Consider the following 26,022-nt stretch of genomic DNA (forward strand, 5'->3'; position numbering starts at 1 on the left):
ACATTACAAAATTAAAAGATCAGTCTTGGAGATCCAATATCCAATTCCGAGTCCCAAAAAAGAATAAAATGTTAAGAAGGAAAGCATTGCTTAATAACAAAATACCCTCATGCTCAGTGGCTTAAAAAGAATTATCTCCAACAATTTCTGAGGGTCAGGCATCTGGGAGCAGCTTAGTGGTGTGGTTCTGGCTAAGGAGCTCTCCTGAAATTACTATCAAACCTGCAGTCATTTAAAGGCTTAACTGGCACCAGATGCAGTGGCTCACACCTGTAATCCTGGACTTTGGGAGGCCGAGGCAGAAGGATTGCTTTGAGGCCAGGAGTTTGAGGCCAGCCTGAACAATACAGAGAGACCTTGTCTCTTTAGTTAAAAAAAAAAAAATTTTTAAGAAAAAAATAACAAAATTAAATAAAGGCTTAACTGGGATAGGAAGTTTCACAACCAAGCTCACTCACATGACTGCTGGGGAAAGAAGCCTCAGTTCCTCACTCACATGGGCCTCCACAAGGATACTCATGACATGGCAGCTGGCTTCCACCAGAATGAGTAATCCAAGGGAGAGAGAAAGTAACAAAGACAGAAGCCGTAATGTCTTTCATTACCTAATATGAGAAATGATATACCTTCACTTCTGCCATATTCTATAGGTCATGCACATCAATGTAGGAGACTACACAGGGCATCAGGACCAGGAGATAGGGATCATTCAGAAGAACCATCTTGGAGGATGACTATACCAGTTATCAAAAAAAAAAAAAAAAAAAATTAAGGAGGATGGGAAAAAATCTCTTAAGATACAAATGATAAAACTTCAGATCTCTAAGGATCAGATAATCACAAATTTGTCACAGGAAAGGAAAAAATGCTCACCTACAAAGGTGTAAGAATTAGATTACCACCAGACTTTTTATCAAATGAATGGTAAAAGACAAAGAGGCAATGCCTTCAGTTGTAAAGTTGTGACAGAAAATGTTTATCAACCTGGAATTCTACATCCATCTAAATGAACAATCAGGTGTGAGAGTAGACTAAAGTCCCTTCCAGAAATAAAGAATCAGATGGTTGAGCTACCAAACGTCATTATTAAGATTTGAGCTAGGCATGGTGGTGCATGACTATAGTCCCAAATACTAGGTAGACTGAGGTGGGAGACTCGCTTGAGCTCAGGAGTTCAAATCCAGCCTGGGTAAGATAGCAATGCCTTATCTCTTAAAAAAGAAAAAAAAAAGAAAAAAAAAATATATATATATACTTGAATTGGCACCCCAATAAAACAAGATTTCAAAAAGAGATGATATTAATATGCAAGAAACTCTATTATCAATCCCAAAAGGGGAAAATCCTCAGGTAATGGCTGTAGGGCATGCCTGAAGAACAAATGGACCAGATTGGAAAAGAATTCCATGCAAAAGACAGTATGATTGAGTAGGAAGAATAACAGAGATATCATAAAGGCACATTGGTTCTTGCTACAATAAAATTTTAAAAATAAAATTTAAAAAGTTGGGGAACTTCAGGGAAAACAAAAGGCAACATAACAAAGTCATGGTTCATACAGAAACAAATAAAAGGTCATATGGGTTTAGCAATCAAGGGACTGGAAGAAAAGAGGCTATGTACTAAAGATGGTCTCTTTGAAGAGGTCCAGGAGTTGGGCCACCAGACTCAAAAATAGTCAATAGTTGTAGCCTTGTACTCAATAGCATTTAAAAAGTCATACTAATACAAACTCTTCATTGTTTTTAAGAGTCAGCCTTCACATGGAAGACATTAATGTGACTGTAAAACAAAATGTCAGCAACCTTGACAATTTAAAAGTTTAAAAGTATCTGAAAAAAGGCAGGAGGTAGAAGAGGAAAGGAAGGATGGGGTGCTTATTAGTTCATTTTATATGAAGCAGTATCAAGATACTGACTACTGCAGATAGAACAATACATAAATATTATAATTACATTAAACATGTAAAAAAATTAAAATTATCAATTTTTGGAAAGAAGAGAGAAAGGGAAAGTAGTGTCAATAAACTAAACCTTCTTCTTTCATATGATAAAGTCAATTGATGCTAAGTAAATTCCATAAACAGAATTTCAGTACAGGTTAAGTATCCCTTATCTGAAATGCTTGGGACCATTAGTGTTTCAGATTTCAGATTTTTTTCAGATTTCAGAATATTTACGTAGACATAATGAGATATCTTGGGGATGGGACCCAAGTCTAAACACAAAATTCATTTATGTTTCATATACACTTTATACATACAGGCTATGGTGATTTTACACAACCTTTTTTTTTTTTTGCTCGTCACCCAGGCTGCAGTGCAATGGCACTATCTCGGCTCACTGAAACCTGTCTCCTGGTTCAAGCAATTCTCCTGCCTCAGCCTCCCGTGTAGCTGGGATTACAGGTGTGCACCACCACGCCCAGCTAATTTTTTTGTATTTTTAGTAGAGATGGGTTTCACCATGTTGGTCAGGCTGGTCTCAAACTCCTGACCTCAAGTGATCTACCCACCTCGGCCTCCCAAAGTGCTGGGATTACAGATATGAGCCACCGCACCCAGGCTTATGCAACATTTTACATAATTTTGTAAATGAAATATAGTTTTGACTGCAACCCATCACAAGAGGTCAAGTGTGAAACTTTCCACTTGTGGCATCATGTCACAACTATATGCCAACCAACTGGAAAACCTAAAAGAAATGGATAAATTGGCCTTTGGGCTTTCAGATCTGTAACAATGGCCTCTTGGGGGTTTTTGGCCTTCAGCCTCAGATCAGGTGCTGTACTTTCAGCTTCTCTGGTTTTGAGGGTTTTAGACTTGGAATGAACCATGGTACTAGCTTTTCTCATCCCCCAGCTTGCAGATGGCCGATCACGGGATGTCACCTTTGTAATTATGTAAGCCAGTTCTCCCTAGTAAACTCCCTTTCATATATACATATCCTACCATTTCTGTCCCTCTGGAAAAACCTAATAGAGATTTTGAACTTCATAGCTCTCTAGTAACAGACCCAAATGAAAAGGAAATCAACAAGTTGCCAGAAAAGAAATTCAAAACATGAATCTTAAGTCAAAAACTTTCCACATGTGGCATCATGCCACAAGTGGAAAGTCAAAGCTCAGAAAGTTTTGGATTTTGGCACATTTTAGATTTCAGATTTTCAGATTAGGGGTGCTCAATCTGTATTCTTTCTGTCAAAGTTATATCTTGAACATTAACTATATTTGATGGTTTAGAACCCATTAGGCTAAATTTGAACTGATCTCTACAAATTTCTTCAGGAAGTTGGTTATGTGTTTAGGTGCATAAAAATGCATGAAAATGTACATGCATGCTCGAATGCATATATATGTGTGTATTTTAACTAAATGCATGACTTTATTTTCTTTCTGTATTTTCTAAAAATTAAAGAAAAAATTTGCTGGAATGCAAGAAATAGTCAGGGAAGGGAATATCCTGGTTAACTAAAGACTGACACTAAGATTTAATCTATTTCTCCAATGTGTGTAAAAGGCTACTATCATACAGAAACATGGTATCCTCTCTCACTGTATAAATTCTAATGCTAATCTTAATGGAAATGAGAAGTTCACCTGATTTTAAGAAATAATGAAGAGGTACCAGAAAGAGGCACTAGAAGCATTTGAAACTATTTGAAGGATTTTAAGATAATTTCAAAGAAAAAGATCAAGATAAGTAAATATATATTGATGGATCTCACAAATCTAAGAGACCATTTAACAGAAGAGAACAAAAGGAGCATACTATATTGCTACCATCAGGAAGAACTTCCTAATTATAGCTACTAACAACAGAATGGACTATCTATAATAAAAGTCTGATCTTCCATCACTATATTATTTAAATAAAGACCAAATAAACACTAGAAATAATAAGTCTGTAATGTTTTAAATTAGTAAAAGATTGGACTACATCATCCCTAAAGTATAAGTATAATTATGAGAGTTCTAAACTAATAATTTTGACTTACCAACATCCATTGCAGTTTCCATAAAGCTTTTCTGTCGTGAAGCAAACTCTGCAAGCAATTTCTGCTGCCTCTCTCTAGCCTTCTGTCGCCTAGATTAAACAGAAATAAAGTTTTAAGTATCAGATGTGCTTAAGACCTAACTACTATATTTCAGGAGTATATAATGTATGAAAATGTATATATGTATGTCTTTAGGTGCACAAAAATGCATGAAAATGTACATGCATGCTTGAATGCATATATATGTGTGTATTTTAACTAAATGCATGACTTTATATTCTTTCCACATTTTCCAAAAATTAAAGAAAAAATTTGCTGGAACGCAAGAAATAGTCAAGGAAGGGAATATCCTGGTTAACCCCTGGCACACAGTTGAGAACAATCTATTTTTTGTATTATGTATTAAATTTCTTCTAATATTTGATTGTCCTTAAAAGGATTCTAATTTTAAAAGCTTACAAACTCACTGGTTTAATAAAAATAAAAGCCAAGATGTACTTTAAAATGTGAAATAATAATTAAGGTAGATAGAATATTTGGATTTCCAACAACACAAGTTCCTAAGTATACATCAGAAGGCAGCAAGAGCAAGTCTTTTTTAGCAAGAGACTAACAATTTAACCCCAGGCACAAATAACAGTAAACTGATTGCTAGAAGAAGCTATGATGTTTAGATATAAACAAAGTCTAAAAGATAAGAACAGTCATATTTACTGTTACCCTAAGAATAGGTCTCTCCTAACAGAGAATGAACAGAAGCCAGTAAGTTTCCCAGTTTCTACTAGGACATATTTCAAGTTTGGTTTATTTTGTATAAAGTAAAGGAATGTGAAGGAGTCTCAAACACAACATAAGACAAAAACTGTATTACAAAGCCCTAAATATTCCCTTGGATTAATTCACTATATTATATTTATTATGTATGCCTTATCTACTTCCAAAGAGTATTTTAATTGCAACTGGTTACCAAAAAAAAAAACAAAAATCCACCAATACAATGTTACCATAACATAGGAATAGGAAAATAAGTCAAAGGTGACAGGTTTCTTGAGATTATGTGATGCCAACAATACATAATAAAAGTAAGCATAAAGTTTCACTCCCAGCAAGGAAAGGTTAAATTAGTAATTTCAACAAGAAGTGAAGGAGAGGAAGAAGAAGAAAAAAGAAAGGTTAGAAAAGGTAAATTATATGTTAGTTCATGGAAGAGATAAACTTTTTACTTGAACAAAACTAAAAGAGGAGCTGATGTTCTTTGTGTCATACCCATAATACAGAAGAATAATGAGAACACAATGGACAGAGTATACTACAGCAGTTTTTTTAATGACCATTTATTATGTCTATACAGTATAGAAGTCAAAGCATTATGTTAAACTGAGAGTCTATGCAATCATTGTTATGGGAAACCTAAAAGTATTTTTCTATTAATCTGATCTGATTCAAGGATATAACATATAAAATTTAGAAGAATGAAATACAGTAATTTTTAAATTATCCACCCATTTGCTCCCATCAAATTAGTGGGGATAATCAGGAGCAACTATAAAGTCAAGTTCTGTGGTCCACTTTACCATGAGAAGTTACATATTTTTGACAATAATATTCAAAAAATTGTTAACACTCCTTTTCTAACATTTACAGATAATTTAGGATCCACATAAAAAACTCGCCTTATTATTTTATAACAACAATTCTTTTATACTGTTTTTGAGCCAAAATATTATTATCCAGGTTGATCACTCACCTTATTCATCAAAGTCAACTCTCAATGATGATGGCCATTTCAAAAAATTAAATCTACCCGTCCCTTCTCTTCCCTTTCTGAACATGTCCTAGTATGGAGTGTCAGGACTCGACAGCCTGGCACAGGAGGGCATTTGTGTGGTAAAATTTTAGTTAAATATGTGTAATTTTTTAACTAAAAAGTTAAATATATCTATCTAGATAGATAGATACACAGATACAGAGAGCGAGAGAAAGAGTTATAGGTGTCAGGTATCTTACTGTGGAAGTAGGGAGTTACAGAGTTACAAATATGGAAAGAGAGAAAACAAGAATGACTCCTAGAGTGATAGATTGGAACTGAAAGTATCAGAGTGAACTCATAGTTTTCAGTACATAAAGGTAGACATAAAACTAAATATAAATTTCTCCCTTCCTCTCTCTCACTACCTTCCAAAACAAACACAGACTTACAAAGAAACACACACACAATTTTCCCCAGCTCTGTCCTAAGAGGACCTGAGACAGCTATACTTCATTAGAATAAACACATGGACTGGAGTTTCTAAATACCATTCTCTCCTAAAAGCAACCAGGACACCTTGGAGCAATGGCTGACTCCAAGTACAGGATAAGCCTGCAACATCTTTTTTTTTTTTTTTTTTTTTTTTTGAGACAGAGTCTCATTCTATTGCCCAGGCTGGAGTGCAGTGGCGTGATCTAGGGTCACTGCAACCTCTGCCTCCTGGGTTCAAGCGATTCTCGTGCTTCAGCCTCCTGAGTAGATGGGATTACAGGCACACGCCACCATGCCTGACTAATTTTTGTATTGTTAGTAGAGACGGGGTTTCACCACATTGGCCAGGCTGATCTCGAACTCCTGACCTCAGGTCATCTGACCATCTCAGCCTCCCAAAGTGCTGGGATTACAGGTGTGAGCCACCACCTGGCCAAGCCTGGAACATCTTATTGCCCCAGAAAATAAGAATATGCTCAAAGAATGATGGGGACAGATCAACAAGACCCGGAAACCAGCTTGATGTGACTCCTAGTGGCCAAATCTGTAATAATTTGAGCACCAAAATTAATAACAAGCATATGAGATTATAACCCATAAAACAGGAACCCATGAGTCCATACTGATAAAAATGAATGAATATAAAGTTGATATGGATTGGGATATTACAATATCTCAAAGTATCTCTCCACAAATTATGTATTAATTGTAAAGTAGGGTGGGAAAGGTAATTTGACTGTGAAGAAGTCTGGCAGACATGATCAAAGTAAATCACCAGTGATGAAACAAATTGAAATCATGTAACACCTTATGGGATACAATGAAAACAAAACAGCAACACTTCATTGACATTCCTGCCAAAGTTGTATAAACTGAGTCAAAATATAAAGGGAAAACAGAGAATCCCAAATTAAGAGATATTCTACAATGTTACTACTGCTTCATAATCTTTAAAAGTGCCAAGGTCATGAAAATAAAAACTTCTATATTGAAGGAGAACAAAGAGGCATGACAATTAAATGCAAGGAGTGATTATGAACTGGATCTTTCTGCTATAAGAAATATTAGTGGCTGGGCATAATGCCTCATGCCTGTAAACCCAGCACTTTGGGATGCCGAGGCGGGTGGATCACAAGGTCAGGAGTTCAAGACCAGCCTGGCCAACATGGTGAAACCCTGTCTCTACTAAAAATACAAAAATTAGCGTGGCGTGGTGGCAGGCGCCTGTTAATCGCAGCTGCTCAGGAGGCTGAGGCAGAGAATTGCTTGAACCTGGGAGGCGGAGGTTGCAGTGAGTCGAGATCACGCCACTGCTCTCCAGCCTGGGTGACAGAGCGAGACTCTGTCTCAAAAACGAAAAAAAAAGAAACAAAGAAAGAAAAGAAATATTATTGGGGGCTAGGAGAAGTGGCTCATGCCTGTAATCACACCACTTTGTGGAGCTGAGGCGGGAGGATCACTTGGGCCCAGGAGTTTGAGACCAGCCTGGATAACACAGCAAGACCTCATCCCTACAACTGATTTTTAAAAATTAGCCAGGCATGGTGGCACACACCTGTAGTACCAGCTATTCAAGAGGCTGAGGCGGGAGAATCACTTGAGCCTAGGAGGTCAAGGTGGAAGTAAGCCGTCATCATGCCACTACACTCCAGCCTGAGCGACAGAGCACGACCCTGTCTCCAAAAAAAAGAAAAGAAAAAAGGAGAAGAGAAGAGAAGAGAGGGGAGGGGAGGGGGGGAGGGGAGGGAAGGGAAGGGAAGGGGAGTGGAGACGAGACGAGATGAGACATTACTGGGACAACTATCAAAACTTGGGATCTAAAGATTTAATCATACTCAAATACCATACTGATTTGCTAATTCTCATAGTTGAGGATACAAAGAACTTCCTGAACCATTTATGTAAGTTTAAGATTCCTTCAAAATAAAAAGCTTTTTGAAATTAAATCCATCCTCAAAGGACAAATATTTGCCACAATGGAAGAAACGGAAGCAAAGAAAAATGTGCTCTAGATGCTCAAAGCATTCTAAGTGACCTCCAAAAATGTTTTGAGCAACAACAGCAATGATAGACTATATTTTTGGTCTTCTGAATCACTATTTTGCAAATCTGTAAGTTTTGCCATGCTTCTTTAATTAATGCCACTCACTCTACAGCTCACCTTTAAACATGTACACTTACAATTAGAATACGTATGTCCATAGAGTGTACTTTTTAAAATCTATTAAACATAAGAAAACCTCAAATGTAACTGCTTGACACTAGTATTGAAGTGTATTTCTATAGCGGGTTTCTATACTAACCAGAAATGGAATGTCATTGTTGTGAATGTTTTCTTAATCGAGATTATTACTTTTCTTTTCTTTTTTTTTTTTTTGAGACGGAGTCTCGCTCTGTCGCCCGGACTGGAGTGCAGTGGCCGGATCTCAGCTCACTGCAAGCTCCGCCTCCCAGGTTTACCCCATTCTCCTGCCTCAGCCTCCCGAGTAGCTGGGACTACAGGCGCCCGCCAACTCACCCGGCTAGTTTTTTTGTATTTTTTAGTAGAGACGGGGTTTCACCGTGTTAGCCAGGATGGTCTCGATCTCCTGACGTCGCAATCCACCCGTCTCGGCCTCCCAAAGTGCTGGGATTACAGGCTTGAGCCACCGCGCCCGGCCCGAGATTATTACTTTTCTAAATGGGCATAAATGTAAATAAAGGCCATTAACAAAGAACATACACAAGTTCTGGCAGATTCAGTATAACTCAAAAATTTTCCATTAACTCCTGAGGCAAAGACATTGAAGCTGCATTTTATTACAACCATCTAATGTTTTCTGCTTACATCTTGTTTTCTATGAAGTTAATCTATTATGAAAGTGATACTGAGTTTGTCTAAAGGTGAGGTACTTGGAAATGGATCCTCATTAAGTGTTCATGAACGGTTCTGCCTTTATTATGAAAATCCAAAACAAATCCAGAGGAAAGACAAACGTGAGAAGCATGGTGAGATCCAAATAGTCATCTTAATCCTTAGCTGTCCACTACAAATTAGTTTCAAGTACTTGTCAATACCATCATTGTTCAAAGGAAACAAAATCTATCACAAAGAAAGCCTTTAAAATTTTTAGAATATTATTTATTACAGTACCATCAGGGCCTTTGTAAAAGTAGCATCTAAACAATGTCCTCCAGTATCACATTATTAGCAATAATTACCAAAAAAAACAGATTTTGATTCACTGTTTATCTTCTTTCAAAATAAAAGGATATACTATTATATAACAGAAAGAAGGATATGACCACTAAGAGAGACCACTAATTGAAAAAAATAACAATCTTACCTCATTTTCAACCTTCTAATTTTGGCAGTAGATTTATTACATTCTAGGCTATTACTAATTCAAACTTAATGACTGGTCATCTAAATTATATGTTACTGAATGTCCTTTCTCCCATGGAAACAAATTTTTTGTTAGTTCTTTATAACTCCTATTTAGGAATTCTCCTAAATTCTTAATCTACCGTAGGCTTTTGCATATATTAATATAAATTTTTTATAACAAACTTTTCTCTTTTTTTGAGATGGGGAGTCTCACTCTGTCGCCAGGCAGGAGTGCAGTGGCGCGATCTCAGCTCACTGCAACCTCCGCCTCCCAGCTTCAAGCAATTCTCCTGCCTCAGCCTCCCTAGTAGCTGGGACTACAGGCACACGCCACCACGCCCAGCTATTTTTTATATTTTTAGTAAAGATGGGGTTTCACCATGTTGGCCAGGATGGTCTTACTCTCCTGACCTTGTGATCCACCCACCTCGACCTCCCAACAAACTCTTAATTACATCAAAGATGTAGTATAACTATATATGTGACTAAAATTGCTCCTTATACAGGTACCAAAGGATGACCTCCTAATTAATAAATCAAACAGGATGGCCAATCTTATTGAACTCCTATAGCACTTAACAATTTTGATGTTTCTTGCTTCCGAACTTCCTCTTGTGACTTCTCTAATGCCACTCACCCCAGTTTTTCTCTTACTCTGCTCAGCCACCCATTTATCAGTCACCTTTATAGGTACCCTTTCCTCAGTCATTCCCTTTAATGTTTTCCCCTTGAGTTCTATATTCAGTCTTCTCATTTTCTTACTGTACACTTTCTCCCATATACAAGGATTCTACTATCACCTATGTGCTCATATCTGTATCTCTAAGAATTCTCCCCTAAATCTTAAACCCTATATCTGACTGGACATCTTCACCTGGGTATCCCTCTTAAACTTAGTAGTATCCAGAACTGAACAGATCAGTTTTACTACTGAGCCTGAGACCCCTCCTATACTCCATTATCTTGGTAAAAGGAACATTATCCAAGTCAGAAATCAGGCCACCATTCACGACATCTCCCTCATTTCTCACATCAAGCTGATTACCGAGTCTAACAACTTGTACCTGCTAAATATCTCATATGCATCTCCTCCTCTCTTTATTATCATCACTGTCTTAGTTCAGACCCTTACCACACCTGCCCCACTAGATGACTAAGTAGCTTGCTCTCCCAATTTCCAGTCTTACCCCACTCTAATCCACCCTCATGTAATTATCCTATATATATACACACATATATATATACATACACACACACACACACACACACACACACACACACACACACATATATATATATATATATATATATATTTTTTTTTTTTTTTTTTTGAGGCAGAGTCTCACTCTGTCGTCCAGGCTGGAGTGCAGTGGCGCAATCTCGGCTCACTGCAAGCTCCGCCTCCCGGGTTCACACCATTCTCCTGCCTCAGCCTCCAGAGTAGCTGGGACTACAGGCGCCCACCACTATGCCCAGCTAATTTTTTGTATTTTTAGTAGAGACAGGGTTTCACTGTGTTAGCCAGGATGGTCTCGATCTCCTGACCTCGTGATCTGCCCGCCTCAGCCTCCCAAAGTGCTGGGATTACAGGCGTGAGCCACCGTGTCCAGTTCTATCTTATATATTATTCCTCACCTAAAATCCTTCCAGTTTCCCTGTAACCATTTATACCCTGTGCCAGTTAATGATACGCGGTTACCTTCTTAGCCTTATGTCCTGCTACTCCCATTAACACTCTGTGTACCCAATATAGTACCTGTTACACTATGTTAACACTACTAACAAACTATCTGTTTACCAGTCTGTCTCTCCATTATAGTATCAATTCCTCGAGGTCAGGAAGTCCAACACCGGACACAGATATGTCTAGAAAAGTGCTTGACTGACACCCAATGAGTGAGAAATGGATCAATCGAGTAAGATCCATCTTAGGCTTGCTTCCACTGATCATTTAATCCATAATTGCCTATATTTAATTTTAAAAGTAAGAAGATGAAATTATCCAGAAAATACCTCTAAAGTACACTTCAAACTGCTAAATGATGTATTAGTCATACCGCTCACAATAGTAGTCCAAATAACTCTGTTGACAATGATTTTTACCTATATAAAAGAGATTGAGATGATCAAGGTCCTAGATTCTTAAATTAAGATAATATTGATGTGATCTCTTTGGACCCTCCCTAAGGGGAAATGTGTACCCTTCCCCTATAATTGTTGCTTTGGTAGACAAATTTGTCTTAAATAATAAAGAAATTAAAACAATAAATATTATTTATAACCTCAGAGAAGTGAGCAATGACTATCTTGAATTTGATCTGAAATCCTTTTTTTAATGTCCTGGGTCTTTTAGCCTATGTACACTCATTAGAAGGCATGCTCTTTTTTTTTTTTTTTTCTTTAATAAACACTGAACCCTTTCCAAGAGTTTGACAATTATGCTGAGTTTCAATCTCTCAAGATTCACCTTGTCAGGTTTACGACAGTAGGGTCAGCAATGTTGACAAGGCTCTTGGGAAACAATTGGTGACAATGCACAGTAACACAACTCTTCTGGCAAACAACGTACCACTGAAAAAAAGAACCATACTATGCTCATAGTCCTTGACCCACAAACTCCACATAACACAGTATATATTTTGAGATTTAAAAAAAATCCCAATCTTTTTTTTTTTTCAAGAAAATCAAAAGATGTAAAAAAGTTTATAAATATAATTTAATAACAAATTATAAGCAACCTAAAGACCCAAAAGCTAGAAGCATAAGTTAGTCAGAATGTGTTTTAAAACATCACTTTTTAAAAATCAGCAATCATATATTAATAAAGATTAGAAAAGACCAAAAGAAACTAAAGCAGTTGGATTTTTATTTGGAGAAATGTTTAAATATTTTTCTATTCTCATTTAAAGCTGAACAGTTCAACTTTAACAGTAAGAGAATTATTAGATCCCTACAGCAATAAAAGCAGTAGAAATTTTTCCAAAGAGACATACAGATTTAAGGTAGTAATTTTACGGTGGGGTCAGAAAGGCTCACCTGTCCGTCAATAAACTCAATATATCACATGTACAAGCACTGACTATGCTCCATTCCATTCATGTTACATCAGCTATGACTATTGCTGTTAAACATCCAGGTGATTATCCTCAAATGACCAAAAGGAAGAAAATATCAAATTTTCAACTATACACACGTTTAAAACATTAAAAACAAAAATTACCTTTCTTCTTTGTCCAATGTTTTCTTCTCTGCTGCAGTGACTTTTTTAGGTGGTACAGGAGGGGTCACTTTTCTACATATCTCTTCAATGATGCGTTTGTTCATTCTACTTTGCGACGCAGCTTTTAGTAAAATTCTTTCCACTGCAGTTATACCATCTCCATGACTGTATTTAGGAATTTCTGGTTGGATTAAAATTTCTATGTCATCAAGCCAAGGAGGGTAGTAGGAGTTTTGTTTTCCTGAGAGTTTGTGGTGAAGTTTAATTAGCAAAGACAATATGCTTTCTTTAATTTCCAAAATAGCTGTAGTTAACTGTGGAGCTGAGCCAGGAGCAGACCATTTACTTGAAGTTTTGGGACGAACCACCTGATTTGCTTCACTGCTACTGCGATTGATGATTTCCTGAAATTTCTTTCTACGTTCTGCTACTAAACTGAAAACTTGAGCTGTACCAGAATTCTACCATTAAAAAAGAGAAACAAAGAAAAATCAAGAGAAGTTATTTAGCACCATTTTAAAAACATATTAGTACTACATTTTCCAAAGGGAATGCTCAGTTTCATACAAAGATTTATTCAATAGATTTGCTCTTTAAATAATTCTGTCCCTTGACCTCTCTCTCTCAAATATATTTAATCCCACTCAATCTGGAAAGAGTTATAAGGAGATCATCAGCAGTAACACCTCCTTTTCAACCTCCCGAAAATAGACAAAGCTTAAGTAGTATCTACAGCCATATTAAAGAGAATCATAAACTAAATTATTCATTAGTTTAAAGGAGGAAAAGCTGTTCTGGTCAGCATTCACGAAGAATGGGGTACTCTTTAGTAACTTCTGGAAGACTGCTACAGTTTCCAGTTAAGAAAATTATAAATTAGTTTTTAAAAAAATTTTCTAAGCTAATAAATCTGAACTAGTAATTAATTTCACTTTTAAGGAACTTTAAAGTTTGAAAATTCTAACATAAAGGCTTAAAGTTACTAAACTGAAATATAAGGATGAAAAAATCAAACTGATGTTTCATATTTTAATATGAAATTTAATTTGTTTTACTAAATTTTAATATGAAATTAAAACTGTGATTTGTGATTTGTTTTTTATTTGTTTTTGGTTTGTGGGTAAAGGACTATGATTTGTTTTCTGAACAGTTTTTTTTTTTTTAACTAAGTATTTTCCTCATTAATTTAAATTCTAAAAAGCTTTTTTGCTAAAGCAATCAAACTGCACCAGGGCTCTTAGAAAACATCTTTTAATTAAGATATGAATCAGTTTAATGAATTTATTTTTTAAAAGCAAGCATAGAAAGGATGCTCTAATATCAGATGAGCTTTTGTGAGTCAAATGACAGTATATACTATTTTTTAACATCCAAGCTGTTTTTTTAAAGTACTCTCTACCAGCAATTAGAGACAAAAGCCTCTTATAGAGGTTCCAGTTTTTGCTTACAACAAAAACACGTTGTCAAAGACCAAGAAAGCTCCTACAAATAGACTCTACTATAAGAAATGTCTGATTCAATGTTCTCTACTGACAAAAATCTAGGTTGGGAAGACTAAAACTGCTTAAGTTTAGTTACTTAAAATGTCATTTCAAGACTTTTCATTACTGCTTTTTAAAAATTAACTTACATGCAATGAGAGCGCTGATTTTCAAAATGAGTCCAAAGCCATAACATACAGAATTTAAGACTTTATAGGCTTATTTTATCAAAGTTAATTAATTGCCATAGAAGCAAAAAAAAGTTATTTGCAAATGAGCATGCTGCTAGCAATTAAATTTATTTTAATTTAGAAAATATCCAAGTCATTTTTAAGAAGTTAGTAATATAGTGGCAATGCTAAATGTAAAGACACTCAAATATGCTACCTATAATTGGTCCAAAATACTTCGAACACTAATAAGAAAAATACTCTGTTATTTTTAAGCTCAATAAGATAAATTTTCTTTAATATTAAGCTTAAATCACTTTGTCAAAAAAAAACCACACACAAATCCAAGAAACTTTCTTTTCAATTTAACCATATTAATTAAACACCCATACACACACAAATACTTCAAAGCAGTTTTTCCCCATTTCCAGTTAAAGCCATGTTGCTAGTTAAAGCAAATATCATACACATCTACCTCTCTTTGAAGAACTTTAGGCCGTCGTGAACTCTGGCAGATTAAGGGAAAAAGACTGATAAGGTAGAAGTTGCATAGATATATCAGAGGAAATAAAAAACAATGTAAAGTTATCTACAACCACTTTTTTTTTCTTTTGGATATCATAGGAACAGTATATCCCAACATAACATACATAACATAAAGCTTTTCCTTATTTTCTTTCTTACATTTACACTTACTTGAAAGGAACCCAAGTTATCAGAGCTAGTACTTGCAGGTGAGTCTCTCTTCACTTCAGGCGCAGTCTCTGGAACTCTTACTCTAACATAGTTTATAAAGTGTCGCATGTTTGACACTAAGTTACTGCCAGGAAACCAACTGTCATGACAACGTTCTGGTCCACCCACTGATGCCTAAAAAAAAAAAAAAAAGAATATCAAATCTTGCCACGTCAGGTCCAAGGTACAATGGAGATGTAACAAGCCCCCAAAAATCATCCATTGCCTGTCATAATCCTGGATCCTTTACTGTCTCATCCATAAATTATAGAGTGAATAAATTTGAATAAAACCAAATTCAAACAAAAAATGTAGTAATAAATTACTCAATACCAATATGGGTAAGTCCGATGGAATCAGCTAAACGTCTGATTTAAAATACATTTTTAAATACATTTTTCAATCTAGAATACTGAACATTACAGAATATTCATCCTCACCCATTAGTAATACAAATAATGCTAATTTGGACTAATTTGGAGGAAACTGAAAAATCAACCAAAGGTATGACCTAATCATAGAGGAATCTTTATAACCTTTTAACATCTATGAAAGAACATATGTTGATTCAACTTGGACTACAAAGAACTACAAAGTGGTTTCTTTAACTTGTTTTTTGCAATTATTATATTGTGTTATATTTTGTCATTTAGGAGGGAAGAGATGAGGAGAATCTTACACATTAGTGAAACTAACTTGTAGTAACAACTGCTTTTATGGACACAATACTTCTAAAATCCTGAAACAAATTAACAACTTTTACTCTTAAGTACTTTAAACATTCTCCCATATAACAATATTCATGCCATTACCTTAAAACCTTTACAGAAAGAATTTGCTACTCAAAAATAATCCCTAATCAAATTATCAGAATTTTTGGAGCTACTAACTTCAGTTTTACTGATTATTTATTGATTACTGGTAATTGTTTGCCAATAATCAATATTCTTAGCATAACACCAAAAATGCATTAAACACTTTTCTTAATTTTTGTGATAGGAATTACAAATTTCAAATTCAGTAATTCCATAATAGAATTTAATATATCAATGAAGGCCCTAAAAAACTGTACGTATTTGAAGATCCCAAAGGGCCTTTTCTAGTAGTTCTTTAAAAGATCTTATGAGTCTGATGAAAACATAAATATACCTCAAGATGAATCCATAAATACATTTTACTAAGGCATGTTATAACTAGCAAAAGTATAACATGTCTGGTTTGGCAACAATTGGTTGGAGCCAGATAGGGGCTGCCTATCTAAAAATTTTAAATTACAAAAAACTACTTACCTCTTCATCTGATTCTTCTTCAGCAGAATTTTCGAGTCCTAATTCAATCAGATACAAAACCATGCAGAGTACATGTTCTGACAGATTTTGATGATCCATCAGAATCTTTAAAAAGGGAAGAAAATGCCTCATAATTACTTTTTTCCACAAAATGTATTTCATTTAGAGATCCAAAAATATTTTACTGTTATAGACGAAAAGTACTTTAAGTAATATCTAGAAATACCAGTTCACAAATTTTCTAAAGGTTATGTCAGAGAGTCCACTAAAATAAATTCATATGAATGTAAGTATTTAATAAAATAATTTAGTAAGAATATTTTTATATCCTAATTTGCTGACACTCTTCTCTTGATGACAAGGCCATCAGATAATAAGTTTACTAAATAGGATAATTCAAGCAAATGTGTTCAGCACAGCACCTGGCATATAACTGGAAGCACAATAAATGTTTATGGTGCATTAATGTTCTTAAAAACATGTCTCTGAAATTAAAGTTCTGAGCCTCTGAGTATTCTGAATAGCTATATTCATATGTATGTCAGTGTGTGATTTACATGTAGGAGAAAGGCAGAAGGAATTCAAGCGGTTAGTAAAGAGGGTTCTCTGAAGAAAATTTGATAAATCTGACCTATGGATTACTCAATGCAAACCTTATGCATCTTACACAAGGTTTCTGGGCTACCTACACCAATCACTCATTCACTATGATATAACAGACCACTAACCAGAAGATATCTAAAATACTACAAGTAACAAAATGGCCTGGCAGCTATCATCTTGTCCTCATTATAAAAGTCATCTGGCCAAATGACGGAAAGGACGAAAGGAAGAAATTCTGTAGGGAATGGCAGTTTTAATTGTGGGCAAGATAGCAGAGAGCAAAAAAGAGGACAGGATAAGCTGAGCCTCACAGAAGCTGCCCAAATGGCTGAGGGGACTTGGAAAGGAGGTCTTAATCGCTTAAGACCTAATCTACCGCAACTAAAGAATAGACTTTCAAGTCACTGACTCTCTCATGTTTTTCTGACTATTCAGAGGGCTTCTCTGTTCATCTGTTGTGTGGCACAATGAAGAGCATAGGCATTCAAAACCTTTTAAAAACCAGATTTTTAAACAAATTTCTGTCTATTCCTAGTTGACCTTCAGCAACAGACTCTGGTCTTAGTTTTCTTATCTCTAAAGTTGAAATCATAGAGCCCCTCCTAGCACTTTCACTTGTCCCATCCCCATCCAAAAATAAAAACCAAAAAGAAAGAAAAATAAAAATGGAATTAAAGCCCAGAATTGTTGTAAGGATTGCATGGGTTAATATCTGTCATTTGCTTTGTGTAGTGTCTAGCAATGTGTGTTCAACAAATAGTGAGTGGGTGGTGCCAACGATGTAAGGAGCAGAAGCAGCAGCAGGAGGAGACTGAAGGCTGAGAGACCACAGAAGTCATCCTTTCTGATCCACTATGTTATGGAGAGAAAACCAAGGCCCAGCCACACAACCAGCTAGCTAGTGTAAGCAACACTAGAACGCAGACCTCAGACTCCCAGGCCACTGACTATCATTACTATACTATCTCCTCCTGATAAATAAAACATTACCAGCTAAATTCAATTAAATTTTGACTTCAAAGCTTGTGGCATTACAGCTTTAACTGAATAACTTAAGAGCTAAGGAGGAAAAAAATCCCTCTATTAGGTACTTCAAAAAAAAAAAAAAAAGAAAGAAATAAAAATGATGTTTCCAGGGAGTTTTATTTTGACATTAAACACGTCAGAGGATAAAGGTGGTTTACTAAAATTGATTTTTAGAAAGTTAACTTGCCAACGTAATGTCAATGGAGAATTTTATTATTATTATTACTAAAATCAAGAAAGCTATTTTAAAGTTGAGATTTCAAGAATTCATTTATGACAGTCTTGTAACAACTAAAACATTGTCTTTTTATTTTTCATAAAATACTATTTGTACATTTAGTATACGAAAACATTGAAACATATAACCTGAAAGAGCATAATAATTTGCCATAAGGCTTCCTTAATTTTTCATGAATTATTTATTTGTCACTTATTATTACTTATAACAGTACTTAGCTTCCCCATCTAAACTAGTTATTTAACCTCTAAAACTCAGTTTCATATCTGAAAAAGGAGAATAATAACAAAACTTTCACTCATAAGGATTTTTGCTAGCTTAAGCAAAATAATGTCTACAAGTATATATAAAGCATTTCAAACAAAATCTGGCACTAAGTAAACATTCGAAGACCGTCCATTATTTGTAAAACAAATACAAATATCTTTTCAGTACAAAAAGATATTCTACATTTTTTAATAAAGAAAAAGAACATTTTAAATCAATTACTGAATAACCCTCTTGGAAGTTAATGAAAATAAACCACCCAAGGTGTTTTTTGAGGCACCTGTCCAAAATAGTAACAGGAAAACTTTAGAAACAAGTACAATGAAAAATTGGTCATGGGTGGAGTTGAAAGAAGGGTATAGAAATTTAAAAGTATTATTTCATTATAAGATTAAGAAAAAAACTAAAACTCCTACCTAACTAAATATATACTTTCTTAAACAATGTGTTAAGTGATTGTACACAGTAATTGGAAATTTGTATAACAAATATTCTTATTTTTCTTTGAATTTCTCTTAACTTTTAATTTTTCAAATTATAATTAGGAAGAAGAACAAGAGGTTTTCTTTGTATCTACCTGCATAACATTTATAAAATATATAGTTATTTTCTTTTTTCTTTCATCTTTCTTTCCTCCACCCACTAGATGGAGTCCTGCTATGTCACCCAGGCTGGAGTGCAGTGGCACGATCTGGGGTCACTGTAACCTCCACCTCCCAGGTTCAAGCAATTCTCCTGCCTCAGCCTTCCGAGAAGTTGGGATTACAGGCGCCCACCACCACACCTATCTAATTTTTGTAGTTTTAGTAGAGACAGGGTTTCACCATGTTGGCCAGGCTGGTCTCGAACTCCTGACCTCGAGATCTGCCCACCTTAGCCTCCCAAAGTGCTGGGATTACAGGCATAAGCCACCGCACCCAGACTTTTTTCATCTTTCATGCAGATGAGATTATAAAAATCCCTATTATATACACACATACATACTATACAATATTATGTTTCACACAAGTTTTTGAGTACACAATTAATGTTGGTCAAATAAATCTGTTTTACGTGAGAAGATCCCAAAATAAAACAAATTTTAGATAACAAGAAAGTAAATGCATCATCTTGTGAGTTCCTAAAATGTTTATCAAAAACAATTTTTGATCTTGCCACATAGAAACCACACTCAAATCCTTCCACGTCACTTTCCTGATTAGAGGAAAAAAGCAAAAAGAACCACCCCAACCTAAGATTCACTGGCTCACATAACTGCCATTCTAGTTTTGTCATTTTAGTGGGTTCTGATGGTTGTTTGGTCCCTGTAGCTCATTCCACACCTCTTGTAGTTCCATGGTATTTCACTTATTGTTCTGCAGAAGCCATAAATACATATTTTTACCTGTAGCTAGATAAGATAGTTTCTCACAAAGAATGCTGTAGCTATTCTGTTATGTTCAACTTGGATTTCAAATACATGTGATTATAACATATCTTCATACATCTTAAATGTATAAACACATTTTGCTTTATAAGTGGTACTTTTATGTAAATATTATCCTAAAGGATTATTATTTGAAAATAAATTCTAAACTTAGTCTTTCTATTCAAATTACTACTGTACCTTGTAAAGCAGAGTGAATAGCACAATGTGTAAAGTTTTACAGTGCAAAAGTCTCATGAGACCTTTATAGCTAGGATGGAGTGATGTCCTTTTCTTATAGGGAGGCCAGGGATTTCCAGGAAATTTTCCGCTCTGTTTTAAACTGTAAAAATAAAACAAAACTAGAATTAGATGATAGCCTCAAAATCAAACTGTGGTTTAAATGTAATTTATAGACACCAATTTCTGACACAATGTTTTATGAAGTGCTATTTTTAATCAAATTGCTTAAAATGCCAAAGAGGTTTCTATTCTCTATACAATGAACACTACTATTTCTTTTCCTAATGGCTAAAAATGAGTAAAGAGAGCTACGCTGAAAATTAAAAAATATATATAAACTTTAAAGTGCTAACAAAGAGAAATGAACAGAAAGAATACAGATGAAGTACTCAGCAAAGAAATTTCCAGCTGTAACAATTAAGCAAAATAGATGATCTGAAAATTCTCCCACTACCAACAGTTGGAAAAGCTGGATAAAATATAATCTTTTGAATGCGTATTTGAGCTCACACAAAAAAAGTGGAATTCTCCAGTTACCACAAAAAAGAAGGAATTAATGACAAGCACTAACACTGTGCCAGTTGTTATAAAGTCCTTGAGCAAACAGATCACAAGGTGTGTCGGGCTCACACAAGACTCAGAGACAGAACTGAGATCCCACCTAAAGCTAAGACCCTTGAAAGGCTTTACCCTCATTGAAAGAATGACTCACAAGGAGAATGAATTAGCTTATCTGTCTCTTCTGGGATGTAAGAACAACAAGTTCCCCAAGAAGATAATTATGAACTTGTACACAAATACAGTAGTCCCCTCTTATCTTCAGGGAACATGTTCCAAAGCCCCCAGTAGATGCCTGAAAATAAGGATAGTACCAAACTCTCTACATACTGTGTTTTCCTACACATACATACCTATGATAAAGGTTAATTTATATATTAGACACAGTAAGAGACTAACAACAGTAAGTGGTAACAGAATAATTACAACAATATACTGTAATAAAAGTTAGGTGAATGTGTACATGCTTTCTCTCTCAAAATACCTTATGTATAGTAGTCCCCCTTATACCTAGTTTCACTGTCCACAGCTTCAGTTACCCATGGTCAACCATGGTCAGAAAATATTAAATGAAAATCTCCAGAAATAATTCATACATTTTCAGTTGTATGCCATTCAGATTATTGTTATAATTCTTCCATTTTACCTTTAGTTATTACTGTTAATCTCTATCTCTAATTTATAAATTAAGCTTTATCATACGTATGTATTATAGTAGAAAAACATAGTAGATATAGGGTTGGATATCATCCCTCCTTTCAAGCATCCACTGTGGGTCTTGGAACATGTCCCGAGGATAAGAGGGGGACCATTGTACTATACTCACTCTTGTTCTTCTTGTGATGATGTGAGATGATAAAATGCCTACATGATGAGATGAAGTGAATTGAATGATGGTAAGCACTGTGACATGGCATCAGGCTACTAATGACCTTCTGACAATATGTCATCAGAAAGAGGAACATCTGCTTCAGGTGATCCTGAATCATCAGGTCATGACAATGTGATGGCTGGATGTCAGGAGCAGACAATGTCAATAACTAACAAGCAAGTAGTATATACAGCATGGTACACTGGACTAAGGAACAATTCATATCCCAGGTGGGACAGAGCAGGATGGCACAAGAATTCATCACCCTGCTTACAATGGCATATAATTTAAAATTTATAAGTTATTTATTTCTGGAATTTTCCATTTAATATTTTTGGACAGCCATTGGCTATAGGTAACTATGCTCTTACAAATTCAGAAGCCGTTAAAAATCATAACAGAAAAATTTAAAGCCTAAACTATATAGAAAAAGTTGTGGGCCACAACTAAAGTAGTGCTTAAAAGGAAACACATAGCCTTAAAATCCATATGTTTGTGAAAAAATCAACAACTAAGCATCCAAATTATAGTTAATAATAATGTATATTTAAAAATAGCTAGAAGAACTGTAATGTTCCCAACATAAAAAAAAAATACCCCAATTTCCCTGATTTGATCATTACACACTGCACACATGTATGAAACTATCAGAGAAGTATCTTCAAATACTGTGTAAAAGGTAATGTTAAGGCTAAGATATATCAATTAAAAATATTTTTTAAATATATAACAATAAAAATTAAATAGGAGTAATTAAAAATGAAAACCAAATGCACTAAAACAACAACAAAAACTGAGTATCCAAGAAAAGGAACAAAGACAATCCAAACTAAATTGCAAGAAGACAATAATGGCCTGGCATAGTGGCTCACACCTGTAATCCCAGCACTCTGGGAAGCCAAGGCAAGCAGATCACTTTGAGCTCAGTAGTTCAAGACCAGCCTGGGCAGCATGGTGAAACTCTGTCTCTACAAAAAATACAAAAATTAGCCAAGCATAGTGATGCACCCCTGTAATCCCAGCTACTCAGGAAGTTGAGGTGGGAGGATCGCTTGAGCCCAGGAGTTAAAGGCTACAGTGAGCCAAGATTGCACCACTATACACCAGCCTGGAAGACAGAGTGAGACTGTCTCAAAAAAGGGGAAAAAAAGGCCTGGCACGATGGCTCACACCTGTAATCCCAGCACTCTGGGAGACTGAGGAAGGCGGATCACGAGGTCAGGAGATCAAGGCCATCCTGGCTAACATGGTGAAGACCTGTCTCTACTAAAAAAAAAATACAAAAAATTAGCTGGGCGTGCTGGCAGGTGCCTGTAATCCCAGCTATTCAGGAGGCTGAGGCAGGAGAATGGTGTGAACCTGGGAGGTGGAGATTGCAGTGAGCAGAGATCGCACCACTGCACTCCAGCCTGGGCGACAGGGTGAGACTCCAACTCAAAAAAAAAAAAAAAAAGATTAATAAGTAATACAGGAAAAAAGAATAAGAATGAAATAGAAAATGGGGGTGGGAGGAGAGAGACAATCAAAAGTTGGTTCTTAGAAAACATAGTAAAACTGATCATCATCTGCTATGACACCTAACTCAAAATAAGAAATAGCAAACACACATAAATAACAGGAATAAAAACACAGGGAAGTTTTTCTAATCATTAAGTATAAACTTAAGATAAAGATTTCTTAGAAAAATATAACTTAGCAATTTTTTTTCAAGAAATAACCTAAGCAAGCCTATAACCTTTAAAGAAAGTGAATGTGTAGTTTTAAGTTATCCACAAAAAAAGAAAAGATTGTATGAGGCCCAGGTTGTTGAACAGGCAAGGTCCATTAAAACTCAAAGAAACACCACATGAATAAGAATGAAGCTGGACGACTACCTCACAGCATACATAAACACTAACTCAAAATCGATCAGAGAATTTGATGTAAAAGCTTCAGGCCGGGCGCGGTGGCTCAAGCCTGTAATCCCAGCACTTTGGGAGGCCGAGACGGGCGGATCACGAGGTCAGGAGATCGAGACCATCCTGGCTAACCCGGTGAAACCCTGTCTCTACTAAAAAAATACAAAAAAACGAGCCGGGCGAGGTGGCGGGCGCCTGTAGTCCCAGCTACTCCGGAGGCTGAGGCCGGAGAATGGCGTAAACCCGGGGGGCGGAGCTTGCAGTGAGCTGAGATCCAGCCACTGCACTCCAGCCTGGGTGACAGAGCGAGACTCCGTCTCAAAAAAAAAAAAAAAAAAGCTTCAGCTGTAGTTTTATATTTTTAAGCATAAAACTCTTTGAGAAAAACATAGGTTTAGCTATTTGTGACCTTGATTTAGGCAACAGACAGGAAAATTAAATTAATTTAGGCAATAAACAGGAAAATTAAAGAAAAAAACTGGAATTCATCAAAATTTAAAACATTTGTGACTTAAAGGACACTTTCAAGTAAGTGAAAAAGACAATCCACAGAATGGCAGAAAACATTCACAGACTAGGTGCGATAGCTCATGCCTGTAATCCCAACACTTTGGGAGGCTGAGCAGGTAGATCACTTAAGCTGCAGAGATCAAACCAGCCTGGGCAACACATGTAGAGACCCCATCTCTATAAAAAATTCAAAAATTAGTCATGTGTGGTGGCACATGCCTGTAGTCCCAGCTACTTGGGAGGCCATTCAGGATCACCTGAGTCTGGGGAGGCCCAAAGCTGCAGAGAACTGTGATCATGCCACCTGTCTGAGCAACAGAATGACATTGTCTTAAAAAAAATAAATAAAAAAGAGAAAGAAATGAAAATATTTGCAAATCATATACCTGATAAGTCTAGTATTCAGAAAATATAAAGAGGTCTTAAAACTCAATAATAAAAAGTGCAATTAAAAAATAAGCAACAAAATTGGCAGCACCTGGTACCTTTATAACTGGAGGTGGGAAGGCAGGGGGTTAAAATAAGGAGGATTGGATGAAAACTGCCTTTCCACCACTGAAACAGAATTTTGGCTACAGAACTCATCTCTGGGGAGTATAAAATAGCAAGTACAATTGAGGGTACAAGGAAGAAAGATTAAAGTCGTCATATGCATATTTGACTCAGAGTCCCTAGGCCTTGTCTCCCAGTCGGTTCACAGAGTAATAGCAGCCATACCATTACCTCTGGGCAGTATCTCAGGATACTTCCCTGAGGAATCTGACCAGGCCAAAAAGAAAGATCTAACACAAGTGTTTCTCAACAAACCTGCCTACCCAAATCACCCTATATTAAAATTCAGAATCTACAAGTTCCAACAATGCACTCAAGAGCTCTTAATAACAAGCAGTCAACATTGTCAGACATCTGGGGAATGCCTCTAACTCAAAAGCTAGAGACTGAACAACAGAAAATGTACCTTAGAGGAAACAGATACTACATAGAACGAAGAAAAAGTCTTAAAAATAAGAAAACTATCATTAATATATCAGAGAAATAAGAAATATGATTATGAAGATGCTATAAAATTAACTTTGCAATTAAAAAAATTGGTTTCTGGGCCAGGCGCGGTGGCTCATGCCAGTAATCCCAGCACTTTGGGAGCCCGAGGCAGGCGGATGACCTGAGGTCAGGAGTTTGAGACCAGCCTGACCAACACAGAGAAACCCCGTCTCTACTAAAAATACAAAATTAGCCAGGCATGGTAGATGCATGCCTGTAATTCCAGCTACTTGAGAGGCTGAGGCGGAAAAATAACTTGAATCCGGGAGGCAGAGGTTGCAGTGAGCCGAGATCGTGCCATTGCACTCCAGCCTGGGCAACAAAAGTGAAACTCTCTCAAATAAATAAAAATAAATAAAAAATAAATTTAAAAATTGGTTTGTATATAATACTACAGTGACAACATATAAATGTAATTTTCAAAATGATCGCAATAGCCATGATGAAATACTTCAACTATTCTATTTCATTTAGCATTAAAAAAGCAATTTTTAATTTTACTTTGTTTCTCTGTTTGCTTTAAGCAGTAACCACTAAATGTGTGGCACCTAGATTAATAAATTGTTGCAAAATAAAGGTTATACATTTGTTGAAGGCCTGAGTAATACATCATTTTGACTGCTCTTTTCAAAAGCATTAATAGAATAATGCAAATGAAATGCTACGTGACAGAAAAAAATTACTTAAGTGACTCACACCAACACGTCATTATTGACTAGTTTGAGACAAAAATGACATACATAAAACTCATACATCATACTTTCCAACATGGGGCAGCAGTCATTAACCTTCAAAATGGGAGACAGGAGGCAAGAGAGATACAAGAAATTACATATTTTTAAAAATGTACTTTCCAGTTGAAT

At 35.8% G+C, this 26,022-nt stretch overlaps 1 protein-coding gene across 7 annotated transcripts in view; it reads right to left on the reverse strand.

Annotated features, from left to right (window-relative positions):
- UBR3 (ubiquitin protein ligase E3 component n-recognin 3) overlaps nucleotides 1-26,022 on the reverse strand; it is a 282,358-nt gene that overhangs the window by 141,972 nt on the left and 114,364 nt on the right. For 4 of the 7 annotated variants that reach the window (XM_030916525.1, XM_030916526.1, XM_030916527.1 and 1 more), the window contains exons 20-25: nucleotides 20,240-20,381; nucleotides 16,500-16,604; nucleotides 15,172-15,345; nucleotides 14,951-14,983; nucleotides 12,825-13,285; nucleotides 3,996-4,084 (exon numbers count right to left, since the gene is read on the reverse strand). In XM_030916525.1, coding sequence (XP_030772385.1) covers nucleotides 3,996-4,084; nucleotides 12,825-13,285; nucleotides 14,951-14,983; nucleotides 15,172-15,345; nucleotides 16,500-16,604; nucleotides 20,240-20,381 — 1,004 coding nt within the window. The remainder of the gene's footprint in view (nucleotides 1-3,995; nucleotides 4,085-12,824; nucleotides 13,286-14,950; nucleotides 14,984-15,171; nucleotides 15,346-16,499; nucleotides 16,605-20,239; nucleotides 20,382-26,022) is intronic. The other 3 variants (XM_030916531.1, XM_030916529.1, XM_030916528.1) reach the window with 1 other exon arrangement.

The sequence above is a fragment of the Rhinopithecus roxellana genome, chromosome 14 (genome assembly GCF_007565055.1).
Source record: "Rhinopithecus roxellana isolate Shanxi Qingling chromosome 14, ASM756505v1, whole genome shotgun sequence".
Classification (NCBI taxonomy): Eukaryota; Metazoa; Chordata; class Mammalia; order Primates; family Cercopithecidae; genus Rhinopithecus; species Rhinopithecus roxellana.